Source organism: Electrophorus electricus, chromosome 22 (genome assembly GCF_041902795.1).
Source record: "Electrophorus electricus isolate QZ-2024a chromosome 22, ASM4190279v1, whole genome shotgun sequence".
Taxonomy (NCBI): Eukaryota; Metazoa; Chordata; class Actinopteri; order Gymnotiformes; family Gymnotidae; genus Electrophorus; species Electrophorus electricus.
In genome coordinates, this window is record NC_137518.1 from 4489599 (window position 1) to 4517126 (window position 27528).

General features: G+C 39.8%; 1 protein-coding gene across 5 annotated transcripts in view; it reads left to right on the plus strand.

The window, feature by feature from the left end:
- Positions 1 to 980: 980 nt before the first annotated feature.
- Positions 981 to 27528, plus strand: part of grm7 (glutamate metabotropic receptor 7) — a 124834-nt gene continuing 98286 nt past the window's right edge. For 3 of the 5 annotated variants that reach the window (XM_027001868.3, XM_027001867.3, XM_027001866.3), the window contains exon 1: positions 981 to 2363. In XM_027001868.3, the coding sequence (XP_026857669.3) occupies positions 1854 to 2363 (510 nt within the window). In that variant the 5' untranslated portion in view covers positions 981 to 1853. The remainder of the gene's footprint in view (positions 2364 to 27528) is intronic. The other 2 variants (XM_035520353.2, XM_081705312.1) reach the window with 2 other exon arrangements.

Consider the following 27528-nt stretch of genomic DNA (forward strand, 5'->3'; position numbering starts at 1 on the left):
TGAACAAAGCATGAATGGTTTTATGTGCACAGGAACTTTACTGCCACATGATGTGTACATGATGGTTTTTGTAACTACATTTTTGTTGCCTTGCCAACCTGTTGAGCTGCCAGACTCAAGATAACCCTTGCTCCTATGGAAGATTTCAATGTTTCACTACGTTATTTTGTCTTTGAATACCATAAACGAATTGTATTATCTTTAATATAATTTCGGCGACCCCGACTTTGATTAAGCGGTTTATGAATTAATGAATATAATCTGTAACCCTTCCTTTATTACTGCCAAAAGTCCACATAAAGCCTATGGTTAATTTTGCTTCAGACAGCAGCGGCAACACAAATAATTTACCTTTGTATTAACGTCTGAAACCTCAAACGCATAATCGGTATATGGAAAAATCATGAATTCAGTGGGCTATTCATTTCCTCTCTCATTTCCTTTTGACATAGCTGCTGTAGCTATTGATAAAACCATCACAGAATCCTCTAAATCAGTGCACAATGCCTATTTTTGTTTTATTTACATTTTGTTTTGTATACATGACAAGTGTATGCGCCAGTGGTAGGTTGGTAGTGAAATACAGACATGGGAACTGGTAAGGATGCCTTTGCATTGCGCTCGAGCTCTGTGCTGCTTCCGAGGTTTAAACAGATAACTGCCTCCTACGCTCACCGGTTCAAGCAGGCGCCGAAAGCATAAAGTCAGCATAGGAGGAGAATACCTACAGGAGAAAATCTAGTTATATGTTGTTTCAGAGAGATATCGAGTTCTTGCAGGTAGAAATTGTTGCCTAACTCAACGACCAGTTAGTCGGTGGAAGGGAGAGAGTATGTGATAGATAGACAGAGAGAGAGAGAGAGAGAGAGAGAGAGAGAGAGAGAGAGAGAGAGAGAGAGAAACAAGCAACTTAACGCGGGAGTTTTATTTTCAGACATCTGTTTCAATATCCTGTACCGCTGTGTATAAATCTGGTCAAATGCTGACGTAGGCTATAGGACGCAATATCGCTAGGTTTCCTTCTTGGCGCGGAACCAAGATGAGCATTTAGTCATTTGACTAATGCATATTTGATTCTGGGTGGAGTGAGAGGAGGCGTCATTCCTACAATTCGAGCTTCAGGGGAAGACACTTGTATTGTCTTCGGCTCTGTTCGTTCTTCTTTGGATTCTGCGAGACTATGAGCCACAAATAACACTAATACCTTTCTTCTGCGGTATGCAGCACTTGATTCAACCTGCCGCAACGAAGTTATTTCGCGCAAATGAAAGAATGTTTCTGAGCCCTGTTGGCTTATAACTGCGAGAGTTCCTCTGCTCACATTATACTGCTTTTTCAGTTTTCTGTGCATGCTAAAGTTGCATTTTCCTATTTTATCCATTGCGCAGTTGCATCCTAACTCTAACCAGTTTCTGTTTCAACTGACACTATGACATCAGTGTAGCTTGGAGCGGAGAGATGTGCATTCTCTTCAGTGGAATATCGATGCACTTTTTTACCGTTTTTGGAAAAATGTTCCTGATTCGTGGACTAAACGTCGTCTAAAGGTAGTGTGGGTTGTTTATCTTTTTTATTTAGTAGGAGCACGCTGTAAGAAATGGTTATCTGAGCAACAAGCGACGCAGCGCAGTGTGACGCTGGGTGTTCGTGCGCGCGATTCCGAATGAGTAACACATCCTTCAATTTGCGCGGCGTTTGGGGAGTACGCTCCGATATATTGAAACAATCCCTTTCCCCAGAATGGCAAAATGGTCTTTACTCCGATGAATAGTAACTTTGTTTACACGAAAGTCATCTGAGAAGTGCCTTAGACCGTTTTCCAATTCGAAGTCAACGACGGTGGAGGGGAGATCATGGCTAGGCACAGTCTCGTCAAAGAACTAAAACCCTACTTTCCGTGGAAAGTGTTTTGGATAATGAAAGCGCTCGTGGATCTGACGCTATCGCAAGAGATTTACGCGCCCCATTCGATAAGAATTGAAGGGGACTTGACCCTGGGTGGCCTTTTTCCCGTTCATGCTCGTGGCGTCTCTGGGGAACCGTGTGGAGATATCAAACGGGAGAACGGAATCCACAGGCTGGAGGCAATGTTATACGCTTTGGACCAGATCAACAGTGACGACGAGCTTTTGCCCAATATCACCTTAGGCGCGCGGGTATTAGACACATGCTCACGGGACACATATGCGTTGGAGCAGTCTCTCACTTTCGTGCAGGCACTCATACAGAAAGACACGTCGGATGTACGGTGCACCAACGGAGAGCCGCCGGTGTTTGTGAAGCCAGAAAAAGTTGTGGGAGTCATAGGGGCCTCGGCAAGTTCAGTGTCCATTATGGTGGCGAACATACTGCGCCTATTTCAGGTAAGCCTTCACAGCAATGATCTAGCCCAGCGTGCTTTCTGTGTGAATCCAGTTCCGCCTGTGCAGTAAGCATCCATTAAAACACACGACAACACGATGTCTGTATTAAGTTTACTCCTTCACTGCAACTGCAACGTATCCTACATGATAACTAAACATTTATCATGGTCCAAATGATACTCTCTCGCTGCTGAACATTTAGTGCTGCAGAAATAAGATACGGGTGATGTTATTTTAAGGGTGATACGTTGTATTAATTTCTAGTCACGCTTGTAATTTGTTGTGATCAGTCGATCGTGCTTCTTGAGATCATGCAGGAGGCACAATGTGTGGTACTGGAAGTGCTATTCCCTTTCGCTCACTCCTGTATGCCTCCTCACCAAAAGACCTGAAGTTCAGAACACTAGATGCATAGGGTCGCTCTTGCGTATGTGAAGCTCTTCAAACCTATTTATCTACATCGGCCATATTAATGCGCATGAGGTTTCCGACCGCGGAGCATAATTTAATTTATAAGGCAATCTTTATGGGTTCATGACGTTGTCGGTATATATTAAAAGAAAAACAACATCCATAACAGTGAGCGCAAAAGAGACGTAAACATACGATTCAGTGGATTGAACAACGTCTTCATGAAACACGAAAAGCCTTTTCTTAAAGGCATTGCCAATTGTTTTTAGGGAGGCAACTTGAAAACCTGGGGAAAACCAGCAAATGTAAAAGGCAACCTGGAATTTACACTCTGTAACGACTGCTGTCTGTTTAATGTTTTTGTACAGGCAGGGGTAAATCTGATCCCACAGTTACAATGGTAACTCCCCTGTCTAGTTTATGCAATATCTTCAGTGGATTATCCAGATTTATCTATGTTCCCAGATTCGAGAGAAATATAGCTAATTCTATTTCACTGGTCCAGTGAGATGCTGTGATGCCCAGACATTTCTGAACAATGAATAGACCGACTCTGTCTGTCCCTTCTGTCTGTCTGTCTGTCTGTCTGTCTGTCTGTCTCTCTCTCTCTCTCTCTCTCTCTCTCTCTCTCTCTCTCTCTCTCTCTCTCTCTCTCTCTCTCTCTCTCTCTCTTTCTCTCCACCACCCCCCACTTAACCGGCCGAGATTTTGAAACATCTTAAATCTTTACTAAAATGATAGGGATGTAGTTCAGGGCTAAAATGGTTAGACATCGGATGCTGGTATATGCCTGTGATTATGTTGTTTTCCTCGAACCTCTGCTTTAGTAAGATAGTTTCCCTATTCATGCGCAAGGCTTTTGTAATCCATTCACACCTTAAATAGTGCAATTAGCATCTCATGTCTCTTTAGCAACACACTGCATTAGGATGGTGTTTGGAAGCTTGCATTTCTCCCTTACTTCTGTAACTGTTTGGAGAACAAGCAATCACAGCAAACTTTTTATTGTTCATGGTCGCATGTACTGGCAGTGATGAATGATAAGTTTTTTTGTTTTGTGACTTAACATGAAACAATAAATTAGGCAATAATGTTACAGAATATCGACACTATATGTACTTTGTAATGAGATGTGGTAAGATATTGATTTAGCCTTGAAACCTATTCCTATGGACTTACATCAGTGTCATATAGTTTCAGAAGCATTTGAAAACATGATGCTCAGTCAAATAAACAACCTTTATAAGAAATATACAAAAAAGCGGACCTCAACCAGTTTCTCCAAGCAATTTGAATTCTATAAACCATGTATATACAGCAATCACAGTGCTCATCAATGTTAATTGTTTTTCCTTCTTGTGGCTTAGACAGCAATTACTAAAGATCGGAAACCAGAGCACTACTCTTTGTGTTACTAGCCTTCATTTAGAAATATTACGACTCCATCAATTCAATTTTCATCAAATCATGTCCCGGAGACTTTTCACTGGTTCTAAAACTAGGTTGCCTATGTTTGCGATGATATTTTTTAGGCCAATCCCTTTTGGATGGGCAACTTTTTGTTGGCTTGTGGTTGTGTTCTGGAGGCCTGTGATATGATGGCAGGGAGAGGAAATCATCTGACACAATTTATACAGCATAACCCACATTGGTTTAGACCCTGGAACTTTCTTATATCGCAAACGCATTTTCCACTTATGGAAACAGAGGCCAGAGGGGTATATGTATTAAACTCAGAGTAAGAGGATTGCTGGGTTCATCTGCTATATCCCATTGAATGTGACTGGGTAGATCTATGTTTCATATTTGTGATCAGCATTCTAAATAACCACCCAGTACACATGTGCACTAGTTATTATATAGGGAAGCAGCTTTAATGAGGAATTTATTTTAATTATGGTGGGGGAGAACAGTATAGGATGATTAAGAAAACAGCTATATCGCCTTTTATTCATGTGAAGACATGTGCGAGACCAGTGGCATTATGTGAATTTCCTGCCATGTTCTGTGCAAACAAATGCTATCTTTCCTATTGATCTCATTCAATAAACAGCACAAACACACAAACCCTATCAATATATCACATGACCACAGTGACCAGTTAGACCTACAATAAAACACAGCCCATGTTATCACGATTCTCCCATAGTCGGTCAGTGTCTAATGGTTTCTTGTGTGATTCACATGTTTGCTTGGTCTGCAATGAGATGATGCCTTAGGATCTGGCAAATACAGTGTATGCTATCTATCACTCACTGTCAGGCCACCAAGATGGAACTGACAAGAGCCTTATTAGTTAAACTCTAAAAATACTGCTCTCTGGTGGGCCATGTGTCTTTACATAGATTCTAACCTACAAATTAAAAAAAGTGCTCCATATTGCAGATAATTCAGTCCTTGCCTGAATAGCTGAAAAGACAAGTGTGATGCTATTGTTTGCAGGGTTTCCCTTCTCACCTCCAGTTATTCCAGGTCCTTTTGGTTATTTTATGAATGATGTATGGAAATGGGGAACAGTAAGCCCTACTGCCCTGCTGCGGCATATGTCACTGGTCACTGGTTCCTGAGAACACATTAGGCAGGATTGTCTTCAGGCAGAGCATGTTTTTGCAGTGCACGTAGTCCATAAGTAATTGAACACTTGACAAATCTTATCATATCACAGTTAGCTATTGTGTTATCAGCTGAAATGGCAAACTGTCACTGTCCAAATCCTGAAAGACTGCAGTGTATGTGTGTCTGTTTGGGTGTGTGGTACTGGACCAGATATTTGTGTATTTAAATGGCAGTGGCAGAGGGGACTGCTATGGCATCTGATGGGCTTAGTGAGACACTTCACAGAAGGTCAACCTTCACCATTGCAGTATCATGTTAATATCGCCCAATGGAAAAGACACCTTTCAAAACAGAAACCATTAAAATTCCATTTTTTGGAACATTTAAGAGATCATTCATACTTCCCACACCTGCAGCTTTAGTATATGATACAAAAGAATGGTATATGATTCTGATTTTCTCCATATGAATCAGATTTCTACATATGTCGTATGGAGTATGATTAGAGGATGTTTAGTGTCTGTCTGTGAGTGGTGGTCTCAGACGTTGATCTCTGTTGAGCCATCCCTTCGACAGTCCCCAGGCAACCTGAGAGGGGCCCAGCGAGGGTCTGGGACCAGTTGCACAGCCGTTAGCCTCCAGATGATGGAGAGGCCAGCTCACCTGGAGGCCAGCTCTGCTCTGATAACCCCCTTGTTATCTACCTCTGACAACCTCTGTGCATTCAGTGGTTCCTCATGCCTGCAGCTCTGGACCACTTTCAGAGCTATGAATCCCAACCTCATTTATCAGTGTTGTGCCACATGCATAGGGCTAGCATGCCAATAAACCTGAGTGCCACATTTGCCAAACTGGGAAATCATGTTATGTAATGGCAAACATAACCATTTCCCCCCTTTACCCCTCTTTTTTACCTAGTTCTGAAACATTCCATCTCATATTTAAAAGAAAATTCCATCTGACAATGTAATTTAGTCTGAGGCCAAGATTGACATAGAAAATCTGCCCTAGAAATGACTTTTGTCCATGCTTTTATCAAGGCCCAACTTGATCCATAGAGAGAATGTAGTGTGTAGCTGCATGCCCATGCTATCAGACAACACAAACTGGAGGTGTAGATGAAGTTTCACAATGGCTTACCTCTCAGCAGTGTGGCTTGACTATGCTACCATGGTCAATATTAGATTTCATTGGAAAAATGTTACATAAATGACCAAATCTAAAAGTACAGGTCTTAATACCTTTCATGGCATTTAGGTGACAATTTCTTTTGCCAAAAAGGGCTTGCAATTATAACTGTATAGCAAATTGACAGTGGTGGATTACTAGTCAAGTGCCTTAACCACCACAGAGCTACCACAAAATTAATCTTTTAAAGTTGAGGATATCCTGTCACCTTAATGGATTGACTATCAATGTCTTCCTTTTCTTCAGGCATCACAGCTTGTTCAATTAGCCTGAACATTCTCTTATTAAGTTGTGAACTGTGAACTTCAGTATCCCTAAGGCTTTTCAGACTGTTTTTAATCATGTCCCAAAAGATTATGGTAATGCCATCAAATATTTTTCTTCCATATAACTGTCCACAAGTCTGAACGTCTTATTGTTAGTGTGCACAATTCAAGCCAATTAATTTTGCCAATCTTGTGGCTTGTTTGGATTGCCCTTTGTAACTTCCACCTCAAACTCCAGCATGAGCATAATTTTCTCACTGCTCCCCTTAGCACCACGTGACTGCTACCCTGTGGTGGGGCTTTTGGAAAATCTTCACACGATGACAAAAGCTTCCATCCTCTGGCCTGTAAAATGAGAACACCCCGCTGAGGCCAGCTGCCATGAATCATTAGACGAACGGCGCATTTGAAAAAGCTCCATCGATATGCATACCGGTAATTAATGAAATAATTACACCTCTCCAATCAATACATGCTTCAGCACCTGCCCGGATCTTCCTTTTTGCCCACTGACATTTATCACATTAAGTGCAGCTGATTAATTTGTACTGCTGTTAAAGTCAACGTGGGTTTTGCTGGAATAGGATCCATAGGACTCAAAATTCTGGCCACCATGACAGCCTTGTGTATTGGAGCCCTGTTTGTTATTTAGTGGGAGCACTCTTCACATGGCTGTAGGGTAGATTTTGGATATGCAGAGCAGTGCCTGGATCAACATAGTTCACTCATCATCAGCTGGGAGCAAATGAAATACATACAGAGATATGAGACTGAACTTGAAATATGAAATCACAATATACACATACATAATAAAAATCTGATGAGCTGTCAGATTTGCTTAATGCAATATGAAGCTGCTGCATATGCTAAATAAGACAGATACTTCATGCCACACTGTTTATGCTATTTAGTGTTGATACAGTTACAGATCTGCTCCACTAGTACAGTTTCAGAAGTTCTATTTATATTACTTGGTTAGGCTCCACGGCTTGTGTCACAACAGAAAACAAAATCAAAAAGGGGGTGGGACGGGAAGTAGGGCACATTGTTTACCAGCTCGAGCAATATTTCATTCATCAAGCCAGGTGTGTGAAAACAATAGTCAGGATTATTTAAATGGGCCGTGCGCTAACGAAGGCCCAGAGGCTAAAAAACTCTCTGCTTTCCTTTTCTGTCACTCAAAATAAATGAGAGAAAGTAGCTGGATGCTAGATTCCGGGGATTCTAAACCTACCTCATCATAAACCAGAGTGCAGAGTTCTGGCTTTCTCCCAGTTACAATACCAGGCCAACATTCCCATTTATCTTTCTATTCTAGTACTGTCTTGATGATAAAAGAACTAGGTAGTTCCATGCGTATTGCATCTTAAGCAAACTAAGTACATTTTATTACTGTCTATTTCCACAGCATGGCTGATTTCATTGTGGGTAATTGATCTGCCTTATGATCTGTCCTCAAAACAAAATCCTTTCCAGCCTTATGCCCATTTTCTGCAGATTTTAATCCCAATTTATAGAATTTCAGAGATGAAGGTGCTGCAGCAAGTGCCACTGCAAATTGGATCAGATATACTATATTGTGAATTAGGTGGAAATGTAACCACTTCATGGGTAGCCCAGAGCCACTTTATGGGTAGCCATGGTTTGTCTCCTGCTGTTAGCAAGCGTTGCTGTTAAGATGTTGTTCCTGTGGTCCATGTGGAAGGTCGTGAGGTCCCTCTGGAAGGTCGTGAAGTCCCTATTGAAGGTTGTGAGGTCCCTATGGAAGGTCATGAGGTCCCTGTGGAAGGTTGTGAGGTCCATGCGGAAGGGTATAAGGTCCACATGGAGGGTTGTGAGGTCCCTGAGGAAGGTTGTGAGGTCCATGCGGAAGGCTATAAGGTCCCCGTGGAAGATTGTGAGCTCCCCGAGGAAGGTCATGAGATCTGTGCGGAAGGTTATGGGGTGTCTGTGGAAGGTCTTTTTGAAAGGTCATGAAGTCCTTGTGGAAGATCATGAGGTCCCTGTGAAAGGTTGTGAGATGTCTGTAATGAATAAGCCACTGTGCTTTGAGTGTGTATGTTAACCTCTTTTTCACATATTTTCACATGTGTTTTGTATCTTATGAAAATATGTATGTCTTTTAAAGGAAATGCGATGGCAATCATTTATTCTCTCACTTGCTTACTGTGTTCACTCACTCATATGCCCGTTTGCTTAAATCCCCTTCACTCATGCCCTCACTGACATACTTAGTCTTCATTAGTTTTGTGTGGTTTCATTTGGTTTGCCTGAGTGCAGCTTGACAGCTCTGCATTTGCACAACAGGGCCCCAAAAAGAAATCAAATGCTCAAAAGGAATGAGTTTGAGGTCTGTTCCCATTGATAAAACTATCCATCTTGTAATTATGTCTGTGTGTTTGTGTGGAATATTACACTAATCTCTTAGTACACAAAGGCCCCCTAATTTATGTGCAGTGTAGTGTATTATTGTTACAGAGCATTTCTATGGTGACATAATATTAACAGTTGTCCATAATTTATAAATTAACATTTCAGTAATAATAGCAATAATGAAATCTAGACATTTTAATCCATCATCAGACTGATACACCTTGAAACACTTTATTCTAAAGTATAATCTATGATCAGCAAAAATAATTGATTTTCTCTTTTCTTTCTTTTGTGTTTAGGCAGTAGCTGAGTACATAAATAATAACTGTTCTATGTGTCTGGAAATTCAGCCTGTTAACCTAAGTGGTGTATTTGGCCAAAATGCGGTCTAAATTGTATGTTAGATCAGTTGCATTATAGGGAAGAAAGAAGTTTTGTTAAAACTCCTGACATAAAGCTTGTTAAACTCAGATCCCACCAAGCCCCAATACCTGGATTAAGAATGTGTATACAAATATTTTAAAAAGTTGCTGAACTCTGCCTTTAACTCAGATGTTTCTTAATCTTTTGTAATACATACTGCATAGTATCCATGTCTCGATAATCTGTCCATTTGTGGTGTGCTTGTGCTTGTCCAAACACCCACTGTGAGTAGAGGCTTAATCCAGTGTTCTTACTGCTCATCTCCAGCAACACTTTCAGATGGAGAGATTATCCTTAATTACAATGCAGGATTGTTCCTTTTTTGGCCATAGTTGCAAAATTAGAGGGTGCAGCCATTTCTGATTACATTGCATATTCAAATTGGAGGCTAATTAATTTAGATTTGTGAGGACGGGAAACATGATTATAAACAACAGAGTAGTTCACTCTGACAGGCCGTTATGGGGTACAGTGTCATATGCTGTATCGTAACCTGCTTTGCATGCTTGCAATTCTGAGACCTGATGAGCCCCGGTGGGTTAAGGCAGCTGGGCTAAACTGGCTTTCAGAGTGTTGGCAATCATGATGAACTGAGATTCATCCAAAGAATGAATACTGGCCGCTACTGGCCTAATTGTAATAACAGTGCCATTTGAACAACATGTAAGTACAAAGGCTCACTGCAGGATGGTTGTGAATTAGGCTGAAGGCTGTAATTAGGTACTGCATGCTCACTGATCGCAGCAGGCTGCAGCAGAACTCAATCAGGAGCTGCGCTAAAGAAAGGAGCTGCTTGTGGCGTCTTCCAGATGATAGCGCATCTTAATGCCGCAGCTCTTATCAAGCACATCGGACCTTGGTAGTTGCCACTTGGCAGTCAATCAAAGAGTGTTGTCAGTGGAGGGCATAAATGCTTCACTCTTGCTTAAGGCACAGACTGCATGCAAAGTGAGCAACAGAGTTCAGGATAATACCACGCGTTAGCAAAGGTATGTATGGAAAAGGGAGTGTGCAAACACTAAATAACTGCTTCTCAGATTTTTGTTTATGCATGCATAGCCTCAGTATACATGTATTAAAATCTTAGATCGGAAGCTCAAGATTTATAAGCATTGTAACCAAGACCAAGATTTATAAGCATGGTAAGAAACCATAAGAATTACAGGCATGGACAGTATGCAAGACATTTGTAACCTGTCCTTGAAATGCATGACGCATCCACCTGTACAAGATGCTTTACTGTGTGGTAAAAATCAACTGCATGAAAAGAATTTGTAATGTTACAGTCATTAATTCTGGTTGCTACTGTCATAAGGATGATAAAATTTGCCAATCAGGATTTACATTATAAGATTTTTTCTTGGAATTTTGTCTTGGGATATTGTTGCTTGAACAGGAAAATTAAATCATCTGAAGTAATGTGAAACAATCAACTGGCTGCCACAATCCTTCCTGCTGTAGTTTCTAAAATTTAGTTTCTAAAATTTTACCAGACCAAAAATGTACCACCTTCAGCCCACCACTCATTACACTCCTAAAAATCTTTGACTATGGAAACAACCCAGTAAGATAATGACTATAAAAACGCCTATATGCTACCTGGCTGCCTTGGAAGTTAATGGAAGTTAAAGTATTACCTAAATTGTCCTGACATCTTTGACTCATACTGTTCAGCATGGGGAACAAGAGAGAGGAGCATAATGTATGTACATGTTACATATTTTCATATCAGTTACTTTTAAGTCTGTGCCCTTTTCGTTCCCTTAAAGGAGCAATCAGTCATTTCTACCACCATAAATATGAGATGAAGAATCAGATTGCTTTGCAGTCTTCAAATAAACCAGTTTATGCTCCATAGAGCAGGTCCCCTACATGGATGTGGCCATGTTTAAAATAGATTTACTACTGAATCTCTGATACATATAAGCCATGAGGTGTCAGTATAATATTCATATTCACTTACCTTAAGAAAGCACAATTTTAATACACAAATTTAATGTAAATCTTTTATTTTGGTAGGTACAGCGTTTTGCATCACATCACGCTGGAGCAGTATATAGGTTGATAGGAACATGTCACTCGTATTACCAGGGACAAGCATACCAAGCAAAAAAATCATACCGTTAAAAAGTCCTTTGTATGAACTCTACTAGATAAATTAAGGTTAAATAAGTAAATGGAACTTAATAGAACCAAAGATTCCACATGAATCATATTCTACTAACCCAGGCGAATATTTCCCAGCAGGGAGGTCTAAATCTTGTGCATGGCTGAAAAGGAACACTCTGAATAACTATTTAATTTCTGTTTGTGACCTGAGAACTTCTTTGCGATTGTAGATCATTCTGAGCCAGTGTTTACTTTGAGACCCCCTCCGGAGCAAGCGCTAATTGCCAATTTAAACAGATAAGATGACATTCAGTGCTTTGCAGCTTTCAATTTTAGATAATAAGTAAAAGTACATACTCTGTTTGCAAGGCTTTAACCCTGGCTTCTTTTGGTTTTTGAATATATACCAATCTTGGCAACTATAATGCGCTTTACTCTGTTCAATTGAGTATATTCACAACCTCACTCATCTTTGATAACCAGAAAACATCACTTGAAACAAATCATCCCCACAGCATGAGAGTCTGAAGACATTCATGGGCTCTATCTACTTTTGGACACCTGACTGACAGTAACAGCAAAATATTGGATACCTTTGCTAAAAGAAGAAGAGTGGGTGTATCGACTGGGTGCTCATATTTGTTAAATAATACATTCCTGGGGTGAATGGGTGTACTGTCTGGGTTCTCATGTGTGTTAAATAATACATTCCTGGGGTGAATGGGTGTATGGAGTGGGTGCTCATATGTGTTAAATAATACATTTCTCGGGTGTGGGACTGCTCGCACATGAGCTGTACAGCAGAATGTGACAAGTGACCAGACCTCTAACTTAAAATACATTCACGGTGTGTGTCTGAGTGTATGCTGCAGAGAATTAACATGGAGCAGTGCCTTTCTCTGCAGGAATACCTTTGCCCTACCTTTGATTTGTCCTGCTTTTGATTACAAAGTGGCTCATTGTCTGTAGCCAATGAATCTACTTTTGATTTGTCCATGAATTGCACTCACTGACTTCTGGGGTGTCTGTGTTTTTTTTTTTTTTAGCTAAAGACAATGAGCCACTCTGTAAACATTTGTTTGAAACTAAGAGTTGGCCTTCCAGTAGCTTTCCACGAGTCATATATTATGGCAAGGGCACGCTGGGTAACTGGCCAGGAAGCTTGAGGTCGCCTTCCACTGTGATGCATTCTCTTTAGTCTATCATTGCACCTTTCCCCTCCAGCCTGTCCGCTTACTGTTCATAAGTAATCGAACAGTGACAGTGTTTTTAACTTTATGTTACAGAACATTAGCTCTGAAGTAAAAAAACAAAACAAAACTGTGGTCAAAGAGCAAAGAACTGTGGTCAAGAGTTGTTGTATATTAAGGGTACTTGCATCAATATTAGGTGGATTGTATAAAGATTTATCACAATACCATATTGGGGGACCAGAATTAATTGGGCAGTTGTAGACTCAGTTGTTTCTCAGCTGAGTGATTTTGGATCATTATTGAATTTACAAAAGAGGTAATAAAAGGTGTCCAGAGTTTATTCTAGATGTAGCATGTGGATTTGGAGCATGTCTTTTAAGATGAGGTCAGAAGAGTTGGTTTCTGTAAAGCAGATCAGGCTCAAAAGGCATAGGTCTTAGGTAACCAAATCATTAGGTGTGTCAAAATCGACTGTTTTATACAGCAAGATCTTCCCAGTGAGTTTAGCTATAGCACAGAAGCTGGCAGGTCAAGGAAGACACCTGTAGTGGAAGAATGCCTAGGACAACATTCTCTATGATGCAGTTATAGTGTCAAAAACTGCCAGAGAAGGAAGACTAAGATCATAATATGCAGACCACTGGTATATCTCAAGAATAAGAACCTGCAGGTTACTGTTTACTAAAAAAGTCCATTAAACATCTGTAGATTTCAAGATTTTTGTCTCATAGTCAAAACAAATGAAGGTTAACCTGTACCAGAGTGATGGAATGAGAAAAATATAGAAAGAGAATTGCTCGTGATCCAAACTATACCACCTCATCTGTGAACCATGGAGACAGAGGCAGGTCTGTCTGATAGTGGACCCTCTCACGTGTGCTTCTTGCTGATGGGACTGCCTGCCAACTACCAGAGACCCAAAGAATTCTGAACTGGTTCTGAGCAATTCTGAATTCTGAAGATGTAGCTCAACTGCTCACATGGCTCAAGTGAAGATGGGTGGAAGCCCTTTTCATGAGTCTTTGATGTATGAAGCAAGGGAAGTCAAGTGGAAGACTTGGTGTGACAAGCCAAGTGTGCAGCGTGTGGTGCAGGGCATCCCTAAGTGGTCGAGGTGCATGGTCACTTTGGGTGTGCTACCACTCGCAATCACACCATGCCTTGCCGTGCAAGGACCATATAGGTTGTCATGAATACCTCCTTTATTCTTCTTTTATTTCACTGCATATGTTAGATATACCATATAGTGACATTATGCACTGGGAAAAACAATATATATATATATATATATAGTCTGTCTATCTATCTATCTATCTATCTATCTATCTATCTATCTATCTATCTATCTATCTATCTATCTATCTATCTATCTATCTATCTATCTATCTATCTATCTATCTATCTATCTATCTATCTATCTATCTATCTAGTTGTTTTCTAAATATAAAGCCTGTTACTTTTTGTCCATATGCTTTTTTATATGTGCTAGTTTCACATGGATTATTTTAGCAGCAGTAAACTTCATGGCTGGAACCATAGCAAATTCTGTGCCAGAGGATGAAAGTTAGTAGTGATATAGAATAAAGAACCCATTAATTTTCAGCCATGACTGTGCTCAGATGCTGCAATTAGCTACACAACTTCTGCTGAAAGTGAAGCAAACTCTTCTCTGATTGAGCTGTAGGAGCTTAACCTTACATCCCTATCCCTGTGTTAATAACTGGTTTTCACTGATCAAGTGGGCCTTGTATGTGAAACGACATTCGGCTGCACCTCTACCAACCAGAGTCGCTCGAGGTGATCGAGGGATTTGGCCCGTGTGCAGCTCTTCTCCCAGAGCGCTTCTTACTTCCAAGGGCTCAACAGCTGACCTGGCTGCCACTTTGTGTTAGCCTGCTCCACCTCCGCTGGGACTGGAAGAGTGAACGCTCCGCAGAAGAGACTGCCATTTCAGCTTCGTTTTAGAACAGCACCTCGGATATGCTCGTCGGAAGAACAGCCCCCGTCACGCTTCTTGACCCGGCCCGGCCGGAACTCTTGACCTTGTCTGATTGGCTGGACTTTTAGGGATGATGGTCACAGCCAGTGCTGAGACCTAACTAACATTTACTGGAGCTGCTGTGGACTGTGACCCATCTTTCTTCATCTCACATGAAGAACTATTTGATCCTGGACCATGGCGGATCAGCTGTTTCACAAAAGCCAGGGTCTGAGGGCATTTGTTCCAACAGCTCATTACAGCACCCAATCTAGCTAATTATGTTCACTTCTTTGTTAAAGAGATGAGCACACTGGTGAATTCAGACAGTTAGGTGGAACACCGGTGCCGATGCATATGGAAATTGGAGCCTGTGATGGACCTGTGGTAATTTTTGGACAGCATGTACACTTGATATAATGACTTAAAATGACATTAACAAGATCTTCCAAACTAAAGGCTCAGATATACAGCTCTAAGGAACTAGTAGCTACTCTTATACTGTGATTGGTTTTTATTTTGCATTTTTATTGAGTTATTTGCCTAATTCAGGTTGCTAGCATAAATAATGTTCCATATGCTTATTCCATGTCTTTGAACCTCTGTCTTTGACTCCTGGTCTGACTCGCTGTCTGATTGCCTGCCTCTCGATATCATCTTAAACTCTGGCCTGGTTGTAGTAGCATTACGATAACTTCCATGGAGACAACAAAGCTATGCTGAAAATCACTATGGACAAGAACATCCATAATCCTGTAAATGTGATTTTACACATGCTTTCAGCTGTGTTTTGTAAATGCAGTGTAACTTGTATGAGGACCTGGCCTCATTGCAGCACAGTATCAAAGCCATCTTCGAATGAAAATATTTAAGGACATCACAGTTTTATTGCTAATGCCTTCAGTGTTGCCATAGACTGTTTTTTATTACTGTGTAAGAATGTGTGTTTCCATGGCAATATAGTACTTGGAGAGAGAGAGGAAGAGATTGCCACACACTGTTTTCTGGGTGTGACAAGATGGCACAATTAATCACAGTCATTCAGATTCTTTATTTCCTCAGAAAACCAGAATGAGATGAATTAAATGCCTGAGCAACATAAAACAATTGTTTCTCTTTAGAACTGCAACCCACAGCCCCTTCGTTAAAGATCACTGCATATAATACAGGACCCCATTACTACTGTGATCTCAGAATTGTAATTTGATGAATGATTAATTTAACTGATTTATTACTATTTGTCTTGCACACTCCTTCACGTCCCTTGTTCAAGTCTGTAATCTAGTGTGGGAGCAGATTATACAGGAGAGAAACAAAATGTGTGAAAAAGGAGGTCCAGCAACACTAATGCATCAAAAAAAAGAAAGAAAAATGATTACTGAAATCTAACAACAGTAGCACATTAAGAGCACAGGGCATTATTTTACCTTCTATGTCAGAACAATCTGAAGAGATACATTTTCATGCACCCATTCCATATTGGCCTGTTCAGTGTAACCTCTTCAATTTTCTTTTGTATACTTCATGAACAAAGTGAGAATCCCATATCCCTCTCATATTTGAATGTAATGAAATGGCCAAAGCTGCTGATTTTATCCGGCACTGAAATTTGTAACCTAAATCATTCACTTATAATGCCAGAAATGCTAGGGCTGGAAGATAACACCTTGTTATATAATTTATCGGCATAAAGACAAATGTTATGTAACAATTAATTAAAAACTTAATGTAAAGCCTTAACAGAATTTATCATCAACCTGTTTATGAGCAGATTGCTTTTATCCTTTAAAATAAACTTTGCTTTTATGTTTCATTTTTGTCCTGAAATAATATACAGTATATAATGGCACAATCATTTAGCAATGTCTTCATGCAGATAAAACAACCACCTATTTGTTTGCATTAGGGGAAACACAGTGTTTTTATTGCATTTGCACATCTGCTGTTTAGTCATGAAGAACCGCAAGTCATTATCTCTCCTCCCGCGCTGTCTTTTTACTTCCACAATGTTTATTCAGACAGCATGCTCGTGAAATCCACGTTGTGTCTGTGTGTGCCACATGTAAATGTAAGAAAAAACATGCTGTTCACGGTTCAGTGTTACGCTGGGGGTCATTGAAAGCTATCTTTAAAAAAAAATCCCCCTCTTGTAAAGGGTTGCAGGATTGACAGGTTAGTCTTGGCCACTGCTTGTTTCGGAGAGGTCCTTCACGCTCGATTGGCCAATAGGAAGCATGCATCATGCCTGTCACTTGGCCATTCTGTCTCATGTGGTCTTTTTACAGAATGCATGTTTTCCTTGGCGAGAGCTGTTAACAGTGCTCCTTCTACTACCACTCATTTATATGGATTTCTCTGTGTGTGTGTGTGTGTGTGTGTGTGTGTGTGTGTGTGCGCGCGCGTGCGCATGTGCGTGTGCGTGTGTGTGTGTGTGTGTGTGTGTGTGTGTGTGTGTACTGTAAGAGTCTTTAAGAAGGCTGAATAGCAAAGTCACATTGCTAATAAAGTGTTTAGCCAGCATGAACTGCATCCTTCCTTTCCATCTGTTCCTAGGCTTTTCCCTTATTTGCTGGTGCCTGTCGAGCACCAGAATCAGCACCTTGCTTATATGGATCCTGACTCCGTTTGGGTCAGGGGGTTTTCGGATGCCTTTTCCACTTTGTAAGAAACGTAGGGAAAATCATACGGTCATGCTAAAATCCCTTCTTTAAAAACCTAATCAGTATGCCAGCAATGAGCTCTAAATATATCGAAGAGCTCATTTTCCAGCACCTACAGATGGAGGCAGGGCTTTTAGAAAGTTTTGTTAGAATCTTTTTAGGTGTCTGTTTTTTTGTCACTTATGGGAGACAGGAATGTGGAGAAACCAATTCTTTAATACAATAGTCCGGAACACTGGTGGGTGGATGCTCTTTTCCCAGGGGACTGATTTACTTACCTTTTCTCATTCGTCCATAGGCCTATTTTTTATACATACATATCACAATAGGGTTTCAGGGTGATTTTAGCTCAAGAAATTATACATTTACATAGTTGTCAGTGCTCTGTCTTTAATATATTCAGCAAGTCTAACAACAGCTTTAGCGGTTTTGGTTGTAGATGTAAAATAGTAGGTGGATATTTTTTCATTATATAAGAATATGTTCATGCATGTTTTTGTGTTAATTCCAGTCATATACCATTATTTCCAAAACAGGGATGTATACTCTATATATTCCTTCACATTCCCATTTCTTGCAGGGTCCATTCACAGTATAAGCTTGGAAATATCCCTACGCATGCACACACATCCATTCACTGTTGTGATTCCTCCATTAATGTCTCAGGTCTTCTCCTGTGTTTTTCCTACTGTGATACCAGTGACTGTGGGAACTCCATATTGAGCTGTAATTTGTTGTCAGTGAAAATGGTCTGGTGTGATTCTGCTATGGAAGTAGGTCATTGAGAGAACTGAGGGGTGCTTTTAAAACCAGATAGAGTATGCGACACTGTGTTTGGATGACTTGAGTTTTTAGGTTGTTCAGTCATAAACAGCAGCTTTTGTGAGAATGAGTGCCAGTGGCCCAATGGGAAGGGCATTTGAATTTGTGATGGGTGAAGTATAGATTTCATAGCTTCTCAGGTCATTCATTTTCATTGCCTACATTTTGCTTCTCACCGATTCACAAAAAATATTGTATTGTCTTCACTAGCATGAACAGGAGGACAAGTCAAATAGTGTGACAGAGACAGCAGCCAGTTGTGTTATATGTGACATTGCAGAGATAAGCAAAATGGAATCCACTTTTTTTTGTCTTTCCCATTACTTTAAAATGGCTGCAGTGATACTATGAGACTAGTGCAGTGATTTGGATAAAGCCTGTGTATAGAAATTGGTTAAGAAAGTGAAATATGAGACGTGAGTTTATCTGACTTCAGATCTAAATATAGGTTTGGTTTGTACAATATCAAAAAGTTGAACTTTGTTTATTAATGCACAGTCCAGTTTCTGTCATCCTGTATCTGAAGCTGGCCTCTTATATGTGCATGCAGCTATGTTGCTCTTTAACCAGCATTGGACATGATTAAGCCACAGGGCATAATGAAGACAGCACACCCAGTCCTAGTGCATGCTCCGAGCCCAGCGGTCAGACGGCCCATGGCCCCAGTGCTTCCTACATCGACCTGCCTTAGAACTTTCCATACTGTATAATTAGCCTTTCAGTGCCTACGCTTTATTATTGCGCCATGAATTTTGAGTTTCAATTAAGCTCATCCTCCATTTATTTATTTATTTGTTTATACATGCTGTGAGTCGTAAAGCAATTTATTGTATGTCCATCCCTCCCCCCCTTTCTATTTCAGTGCAAATGTGCCTCACATTAATTTCAGTCCTTCACTTTTGGGAAGGTTGGTGCTCATTCATACCTGTTGTTGCTATGCACAAGCACATTCATGCATACGTGTGCACACACACACACTAGGTTCGTACATTAGGCTAACACATCAGATTCTCAAGTTGTGGATTAGACAGTCACTTAGCATCTTCTGACACCCCAGCCCATGAATATGATATTGGGAGTAACAATGGATAAAATGCCCAGCAACTTCACTGGTTGGCTATGAAAGATGTGTCTTCATTCATGTTCAAAGAGAATGTACTTATATGACAGTACAAAGAACACAGAGTCAGTATGGAATAAGAATAACTAGCGTTTGTTCTGTGAAGGGAAAAAAAGTTGGAGGGATGATCATGCCTCCTCCTCTGCCCAGAATATCATGAATAACAAGTTCTTGCGTGGTGCAGTTTGTACAACTGAATGATTACATTGTGATAGGCACTTTCAGTACATGCTGTTGACTGCACTGTGTTTTACTCTGCCACTATGATCTCTTTTTACACTCTCTTTCCATATGCGAAATACTCACCTTATTTGCAAACCCTGGGATTCCTGTCAAGCTAAGTTATAGATCATTCTGTCTAATTTCACACTGAGATTTTATCTGCCTAGGAGAGATGTTTTCTGAACTCAGAATGTGAGACCCAGTGGGGCTGAGGATGATGGGGTGGGGGTGGGGTAAAATTACATGCAACAAAACAGCGCTGTTAAGGAAATGAACTGATGTTTTATATTTAGGGCAAGAGGGAGCAGCTAGCTCAAACAGTGTTGCTCCTTTCAGGTTTAGCTAACATGTGGTTCTTTATGACACCGCAAAATTCAACCAATCACAATAATGCAAAATGGCCTCTCATGACAGATTTTTAACCACCTTGAGCACAGTGTGTAGAACTAAGGGCTAAATGTTTTCACAGTGCTTTGAGACTTTCTTAGTGGGTGTACCAATTTCAACCTGTACAAATCCTGTAATATCACTTAATGGTATCATTTCTGAATGTATGTAATTTGCATTCCCATTACAAAATACCTATGGGTGACATGAAAGCCTGTCAGAATGAGCTGTCAACACATAAATTTACTCGTCAGTCTTTTCTTTAGACGTATTGCAATGTCTTTGTTGATCCAAACTCACACTGCTGTGCAATAGGGTTTTAATTTGCAGGGAATTGCTGATGAGGGTTTTGGATTTGTAACTTTGCTTGACAGCTGCAGGGTGGGTCATTAGTTGTCAAAGCGCATTGCCAGTTAGAAAACTCTAGAAAGCATGGCCCGGGCTTGTTGGTGTTTCCTCAGAGCTGATTGAGGTGTCACACCTTGTGTTCTGTTGTGAGTGTGTGTCAGATACAATAGGTGATATTACATGTGTCTGGTGTTATTTACAGACTGAATGCAAAGGCAGGATCAGTGTAGCAGAACAAATTTTTTTTTGGATACTTCATTTCAGACAAAAAATATCCTTGATATTTTTTTTCCCTGTAACTAATTTGGGCTTTCTCATGTTGAAGACAGCCCATATCATTATTAATTGCGTGACAGTGTAACCTCCTGTCAACAGCTTACCTACTGCCTTAAAATAACAACTGTGAAGCACAAGAGAGATAATACACTTAAGCATGCTGTTCAGATTGGCTTTATGTCATCCAGAAGACACTTATTTCTGTTGTAAATATGTCAATTGTATGCACACCTGAGAGCCATCTAGTAAGTGCTTACTTCATCAATTATTCAAAGTTTGATCTTCCACTGTATTTACTATAATCAAAAATGCTATTATATGTGAAAAGAACATGTACTTGGTGAACAACATTTGCTGATAAGAAAATAGATTAGTTTTAGTATTTGTTCTCTCTCTCTCTCTCTCTCTCTCTCTCTCTCTCTCTCTCTCTCTCTCTCTCGCTCTCTCCTAATTTGTCCATAGTGTGCCTTTGGAGTTCCTATAAACTCTTCCGGTCACAAAAGAAACACCCTTAAGTGCACTAATAAGTGCAACAACTGCATACAAAGGAGCAACTATTTGAGCTGTGGGCGCAGGGTAAATCTGAAAGACTGAAAACCTGCAGCTTCCTGTCGGTTATGTGAAGGACCTGTTCCAGCCTTAGTTTGGACAGAATGAGACAGAATGGAAACAACTGACAGAGAAGTCTTTGGATGGTGTCTAAAAGTGCCGTAAAGCACCGCTGCTACACCCTCCAAACTTTTTAAAAAAGCTTTCATTTCACATCAAATACTAAGCCAGCAGTTTCATTTTGGACTATGAAAAAGTTATTTTAAAGCAGCTGCACTCAGCCATCTTCTTGACGTCCACATGTAAAAACATTGAGGAGTGAGGAGATTCTCTGATGTCCTGGTTCAAAGGTAGAGACAGAGAGGATCCATTATCCAGGGACTTGTGACTTTGGACTATAGAGACGGCTGTAAAGGAGTAATGAACTGGTGATATAATACAGTATAATTATGTGAAGTCATGTTAGCTTATAGAGATTCTGGAAATCTAGTTAGAAATGTGTGTAGTAAGTCGCTATAAAAGCTGGATATAATGCTTCAGAATATTCAAGGTATCTCAGTGAAAAGAGATACATTGCAGCTGTGCTACAAACAGAGGAAAAGGCAGATAAAAGTGCACTGACACACCAAACAAGTACCCACAATGCAATTATCCAGTAATGTAATGATTCTAGGGTATATGGTCATTTGGTTTAGCCAACATTAGCATTCTTGGTGGTTCATGCTGTTTGTAATGAGGTTTGGGACAAAACCAACAATAATGGTCAGTTATCTCATTCCTATTCAACACCCATTATAAACCTTATTCTTTGATCACTGACCCAATGTGAGCTCTTAACTCTTAACTAAATTATAAGCAAAGTGATATAAGCATTATGATGTGGTTACATAGCAATTACACATCCATTACTTCAGAAGCCAATTAACTCTTGCATATGGTGCTAAATTCAAGGTAATGAGTCCATCTGGTGCCATAATGTGGAGATGACCTGTGGTCTCAACAATGTCCCTATATATTTCCCTATATTACCCAAATAGCTTGGACACCACAACGAATAGCATGAGAGTGAACTTCCACAATTTACCAGACACATGCAAAAACATTTAGCCATTGTGAGAGCTGATCTGGACCTTACATGTCAATTAAGGTAATGTGATATTTCACGCTCAATACAGTTAATTCTTTGTTTTTGAGGAAGAGCCTGCAATATAGATTTCAGAAAAAGAACATGTTTTCAGGGTAGTGAAAACCATCTCATTATTTTCAATAGAAGTTACCATAATTTTATCCTTAAGACTGAGATGATAGCTGTTTTATCTAGTGCTGCACCACAAATTGTAGGGCTATGTAAAAAAAAAAAAGCAAAAATATTCCACTTCTCAGTAGTGAAGAGGCCTATTGTATCAGTAGCTGCTTGATCTCACAATTATGTCTAGCTTTAATTAAATTTTTTATTAATGTCTTAATAGTGCATCACCTTGCATAACCCTTCCAAAAACAACTTTGATCCAGTGGTCTGTTGAACATTTTAAAGAGACGTGTTAGGAGACGCTTCAGGTTTTCTGTCCATAAAACCCTAATGTTACAGCTGACATTTCAAATACTGGATCAGCTTTGGGTTCAGCCACACAGTTGTGCTCTTTGGCATATCACCTCAAATGTACTTAAATAAGGAACTCTGCAACCTTGCTATTCCCAATGGAATATACATCTACAAACATCTATACTACAGCCTTCGATTGGATAATTACTCTAGTGATTAATTTGCTATGTGGAAATAAAATGAAGTCAGCTTCAGCTCCTCAGTATACAGAATGACCAGGTTAGCCCCTCAGAACTTTTTATTCCCCGATGGCAAAGGCATATTCCAGGATGACAATGCAAAGCTGAATCAGGTTCAGACTGTAGGAGAGCAGTTCAGTGAGCATGAGGAATCATTTGCACACAAGAATTGGCCACCACAGCGTCCTGACCTTCACCCAGTTGAAAGTCTTTGGAATGTGCTGGAGATGTGCTGGACTTCATGGAGTGGTTTGACATTTCTGTCATCAATACCCAACCAAAAATGTATGCAATTCTGGATGGAAATACATGGTGTGACATTGTGTAAGGTTGTTGAAAAAAATGTCACAGTGAATGCACACCGTAATCAAGGCTACAGGTTGTACAATGAAATATTATAAATGTGTGTTTCCTAAGGATGTCATAGATAAGGCCTTTGCTCATGTTTTACCTATGCAGAGAGTCAACGCACTGACCTATAAACAATTTCTTAAGACAACAAGAATTCCTTTGGTGCTGACTTATCTTTCCTGCAAATAAAACAGTGGCTAATATTTTACTTAAACACTTCAGAATCCTCCAGGACGATGCAGATACCAAACACCTTTTATCCTCCACTAATCTCCCACAGTTGAGACTAAGACCTGCCTCATCAAGAGTAAATAAATGATTGTTCAGATAATAACTGTAGTACTATAGACTGCAACTACTCTAGTTGTGCTACATGTATATTCATTAACAAAAAAGGATCAATTGTCATCACGTACACCTCATGCATTATTGCTGCCTACTGTTTTAAGTGCAAGATTTTACATTGGAGAAGGCTTGTGAAGGCACATATATATATATATATATATATAGTTATGAGCTCATGACAGTCTGTGAGTCTCTGAGGAACACAGGTGTAAAAGACGAGGACATCTGTATAACCTTGAATTCTTGAAAGGAGTTGAGCAGTGGAAAAAGAAGAGAAGAAGAGAGGAGCTGTCGAGGAGCTGTAGTGAAAGAGTGCACCTCCAGCTTCACTGCATTCTGACAGATTCCTTCTTGACAAACCTGCTGCCGCGGATACCTCTCGATCTGCTGAATCATGCACTCCTCCAACAGATTACAACGACATGGAGTTTCAGTTGTCATTTATCAAGCATGAGGTATGGATTGCATCTGGGTCACTCTTGAAAGATCACATGCTGTTGTGGAAAGGAGGAAAAGGGAGAGAAGGAGAGAACTGAGACTTGTGCAAGCAAGGTGCGGCGGGAAAGCTTTGCATCTCTCTCAGCTGCATGAGTTTTTAATTACTGCGGTACCAGCTCTGAAGGTTCTGTCCCCCACATGGTGAACGATGAGTTCTTGTTTTGTCAGAAAGGTACTCTTGTAAGTGTCAAGGACTTCCACTGATGCGAGTTGTGTCATCAGTGAGTGTACTCACTCTATCAAACCAGAAGGTACTGTTGGACTGGGGAAACAGACCAATGATGAAGGGAGCTGTCTTCAAATATGAAAATATGGCTCTGAAGTCACTCTACGCACAGGTTAAAAATAAAGTCAGCTTTGTAAGCCTAATTAAACCAGATTTCTCAAAGTTGTCTTATGTGATAAGCCCAAGCTATGTGTGTGCTGCACAGCAATCCTTTAAATGATTTTGTTAATATATGTAGACATATATTCTAATTTTAAGAACAAAATTAGTGAAATTACGAGCAACTGTGATTAATATTTTTTGGGCTGCATTGTTACCCAGAATTTTCTAACCTTTTCATTAATAGCGTAACCAAAGTCCATTTGAATGTATCGTTGTGTTAATGACTCAGAAACATCATTGACAATTGGCGTTCCCGAGTTATACAATGTTTCATATTGGCAAAAATACCTTATGGGAAGTGGAACCATGAAAACCTATGATAATAAGATAATAGCACACTTCTCCATAAACAAACACATAACCAGGATGGGGAATGCAACGCATAGTTTCAATTTATGTCTGTAGGTTTTGCTTGATACAAACTGTGTATAGGCTGGGATTAACCAAAAGCAAGGGAGTTCAGTGGAGTGCATGGGGAGGTTTTGTTTTTGATGTATGTTGTTGGTTTTGATTTCCGGGTGTGAGGCTTGGTGCTTGGGGGAGGCCATTAAAATAGTGCTTCCGGGTGCCAAGCTTTGGAAGATAAACCTCTTCTTCTGCGAAGCAGTGAAGGAAGAGGAATAAAACAAAAACGTTGTTCACATGGGCGAGACGCCAAGGCAAAGATACGTGTGACTCAGAATGCACACCATTTCTAGTGCAAAGATGACTGTGTGAGGCAAACGTCTCTTAGATTATTTGTGAGTTACTGGACTGTTTTGTTACTTGCACTCAGTGCTACACAGTTACACAAAGACTTGATTCATAGGACAAAAGACAAAACACAAAAATGATCAGTCTCTCTAGAAGTATCATTGTCACTTTTTTCTAATATACTATAGGTGGCTTGAATTAACCAGAAATTAAAGGGGGTGGGAACTAAATTAGATCACCATTTAAATTAGATTGCTATTTATTAAATTGACAGGTGCAGTGTGGTTTTAGACACTACTAGAAGCAGTAATAATTGTCATATCTAATCAGAATTGGTAATTTCATTATTTAAGTCATGATCTAGCAACAATCTATTTTGCCAAAAAACATTAGTAGGTATAGATAAAATATTTTTAGGGCCTTTATTTATTTTGTTTAATTTATTTGTCAGAACTTAACTGAAGAAGTTGTGGTAACACTTCCTATGCAGCCTGTATTTATAATTCATTATAAATGCATTTCAAATGCATCATTTGTAATATATAATGCTTTATAATACCTACATAATTACTCATAAATAGTGATAGATACATTCAGAAAACTTTATAAAGCAAGAGAATATGATAAAGTCAGGTTTTATAAAACTTTAATTATTGAATACACAAAACACCAATTTGTATGTCCTATTTGTGGATCAAGTTGTGATTACCTCACTTCACTTAAAGCCTGTAAATGGCACTTTTCACTACCCAAAAAACATTATGTATCGATATGAAGTGTCCTTCACATTTAAAAGCCATTTAAAAAGGCACTTCACTGGTACTTTTGTAAATAATTGGCAATTTGAGAAACAAAGCTGTATGCTCTCATAAATTATAACATCAGGACCTGTTATAGTGCATTGCAACTTATTATCATGCTCATGAACAAATGAGTATGTCTAATGTTTTTATGAACTCCTCCTTCATGAGGTGTTGTAACTATATAACTACATTATTTATGAGTAGTTATACAGGCTTTTGGCAAGCATTATAAATCATTATATATGCCATATAATGCATTATAAATGCATTTACAATGCATTATAAATTAAGGATTAACATGGTGTTACTGTCACAGACAAACTAATAATTAATAATTAAATATTAACTCAAGGGAGTTCAGCTTTGAGCTTTGTAGCATGCTGTCTGATCAGACAAGGTGACAGAGTGCTTATCTAGTTTACTGTGGTAGAAAGTTATTTCAGATTTGCACATATCTTTACTTCACAGTGTTTTTTGATCTGTAAATGTGATTAATTCAAATGACTTTGTCCACTGTTCCTCCACTCTGTTCTTGCAAAGTTTGTAAAATCCTTTCCTTGCAGTCCAGTCACTGATGACATTCGCAATTCCCCTTACGCAGGCCATCTGTGGTGGACAGCACACGCACGCACAATTTATCTTAAAGGGAAGGCACTTTATTAGCATATAGATGTAATTTATGTTTTGAATACATTCAAAGTGTTTAATATTATCTGCTCTGAAACATACAAGTAACATAAATAATTTAAGGCTAAGTATGCTAATAACTGAACTGTAATATTGTAGTGTTAGTGAGGTAAAATAGTAGGAAAATATGCTCTCTTTTATGCACTTTATTGCTCTTACAGAACTGAGAAGGTAGGCTGGCACACCATACTGCCTGACTCCAAGCAAAATGGAGTGTCTCTCAGATACACAACACCTGGCAACAGTGGACAGCACAGTTCCTGCAAATCCACACATAGTGACCCCTAAACCATTGAACAACACACACACACACACACACACACAGACACACACATATACACACACACACACACGCACAGGGACGTTGTTGGAATGCTGTCTATGTAATAATCTACACTGACATGCCAAAGAAACTAGTATCATGTAGGATGCCCTCTAGCCTGGCAAAGTGCAGAAACTCGACATGGTATTGATTCCACAAATGGACGGAAGACATCTGGACGGATATTGAGCCATTACGTCTGGATAATCATCCACAACTCTGTAGTGTTTGTTTGTGCAGGATGTGAATGGACCTCTCCACCACATCCCATAAATGCTTGTCTGGGCCACACCATTCTTCAGAACTATCCGGAATGTTCCTAGATACAATTCTTGGCCCAGATTCCTGCTGGGATATCCCATCATTGTGGGGATACATGAAGTCAATGAAGGGCTACAAATGATCACCAAGCAGT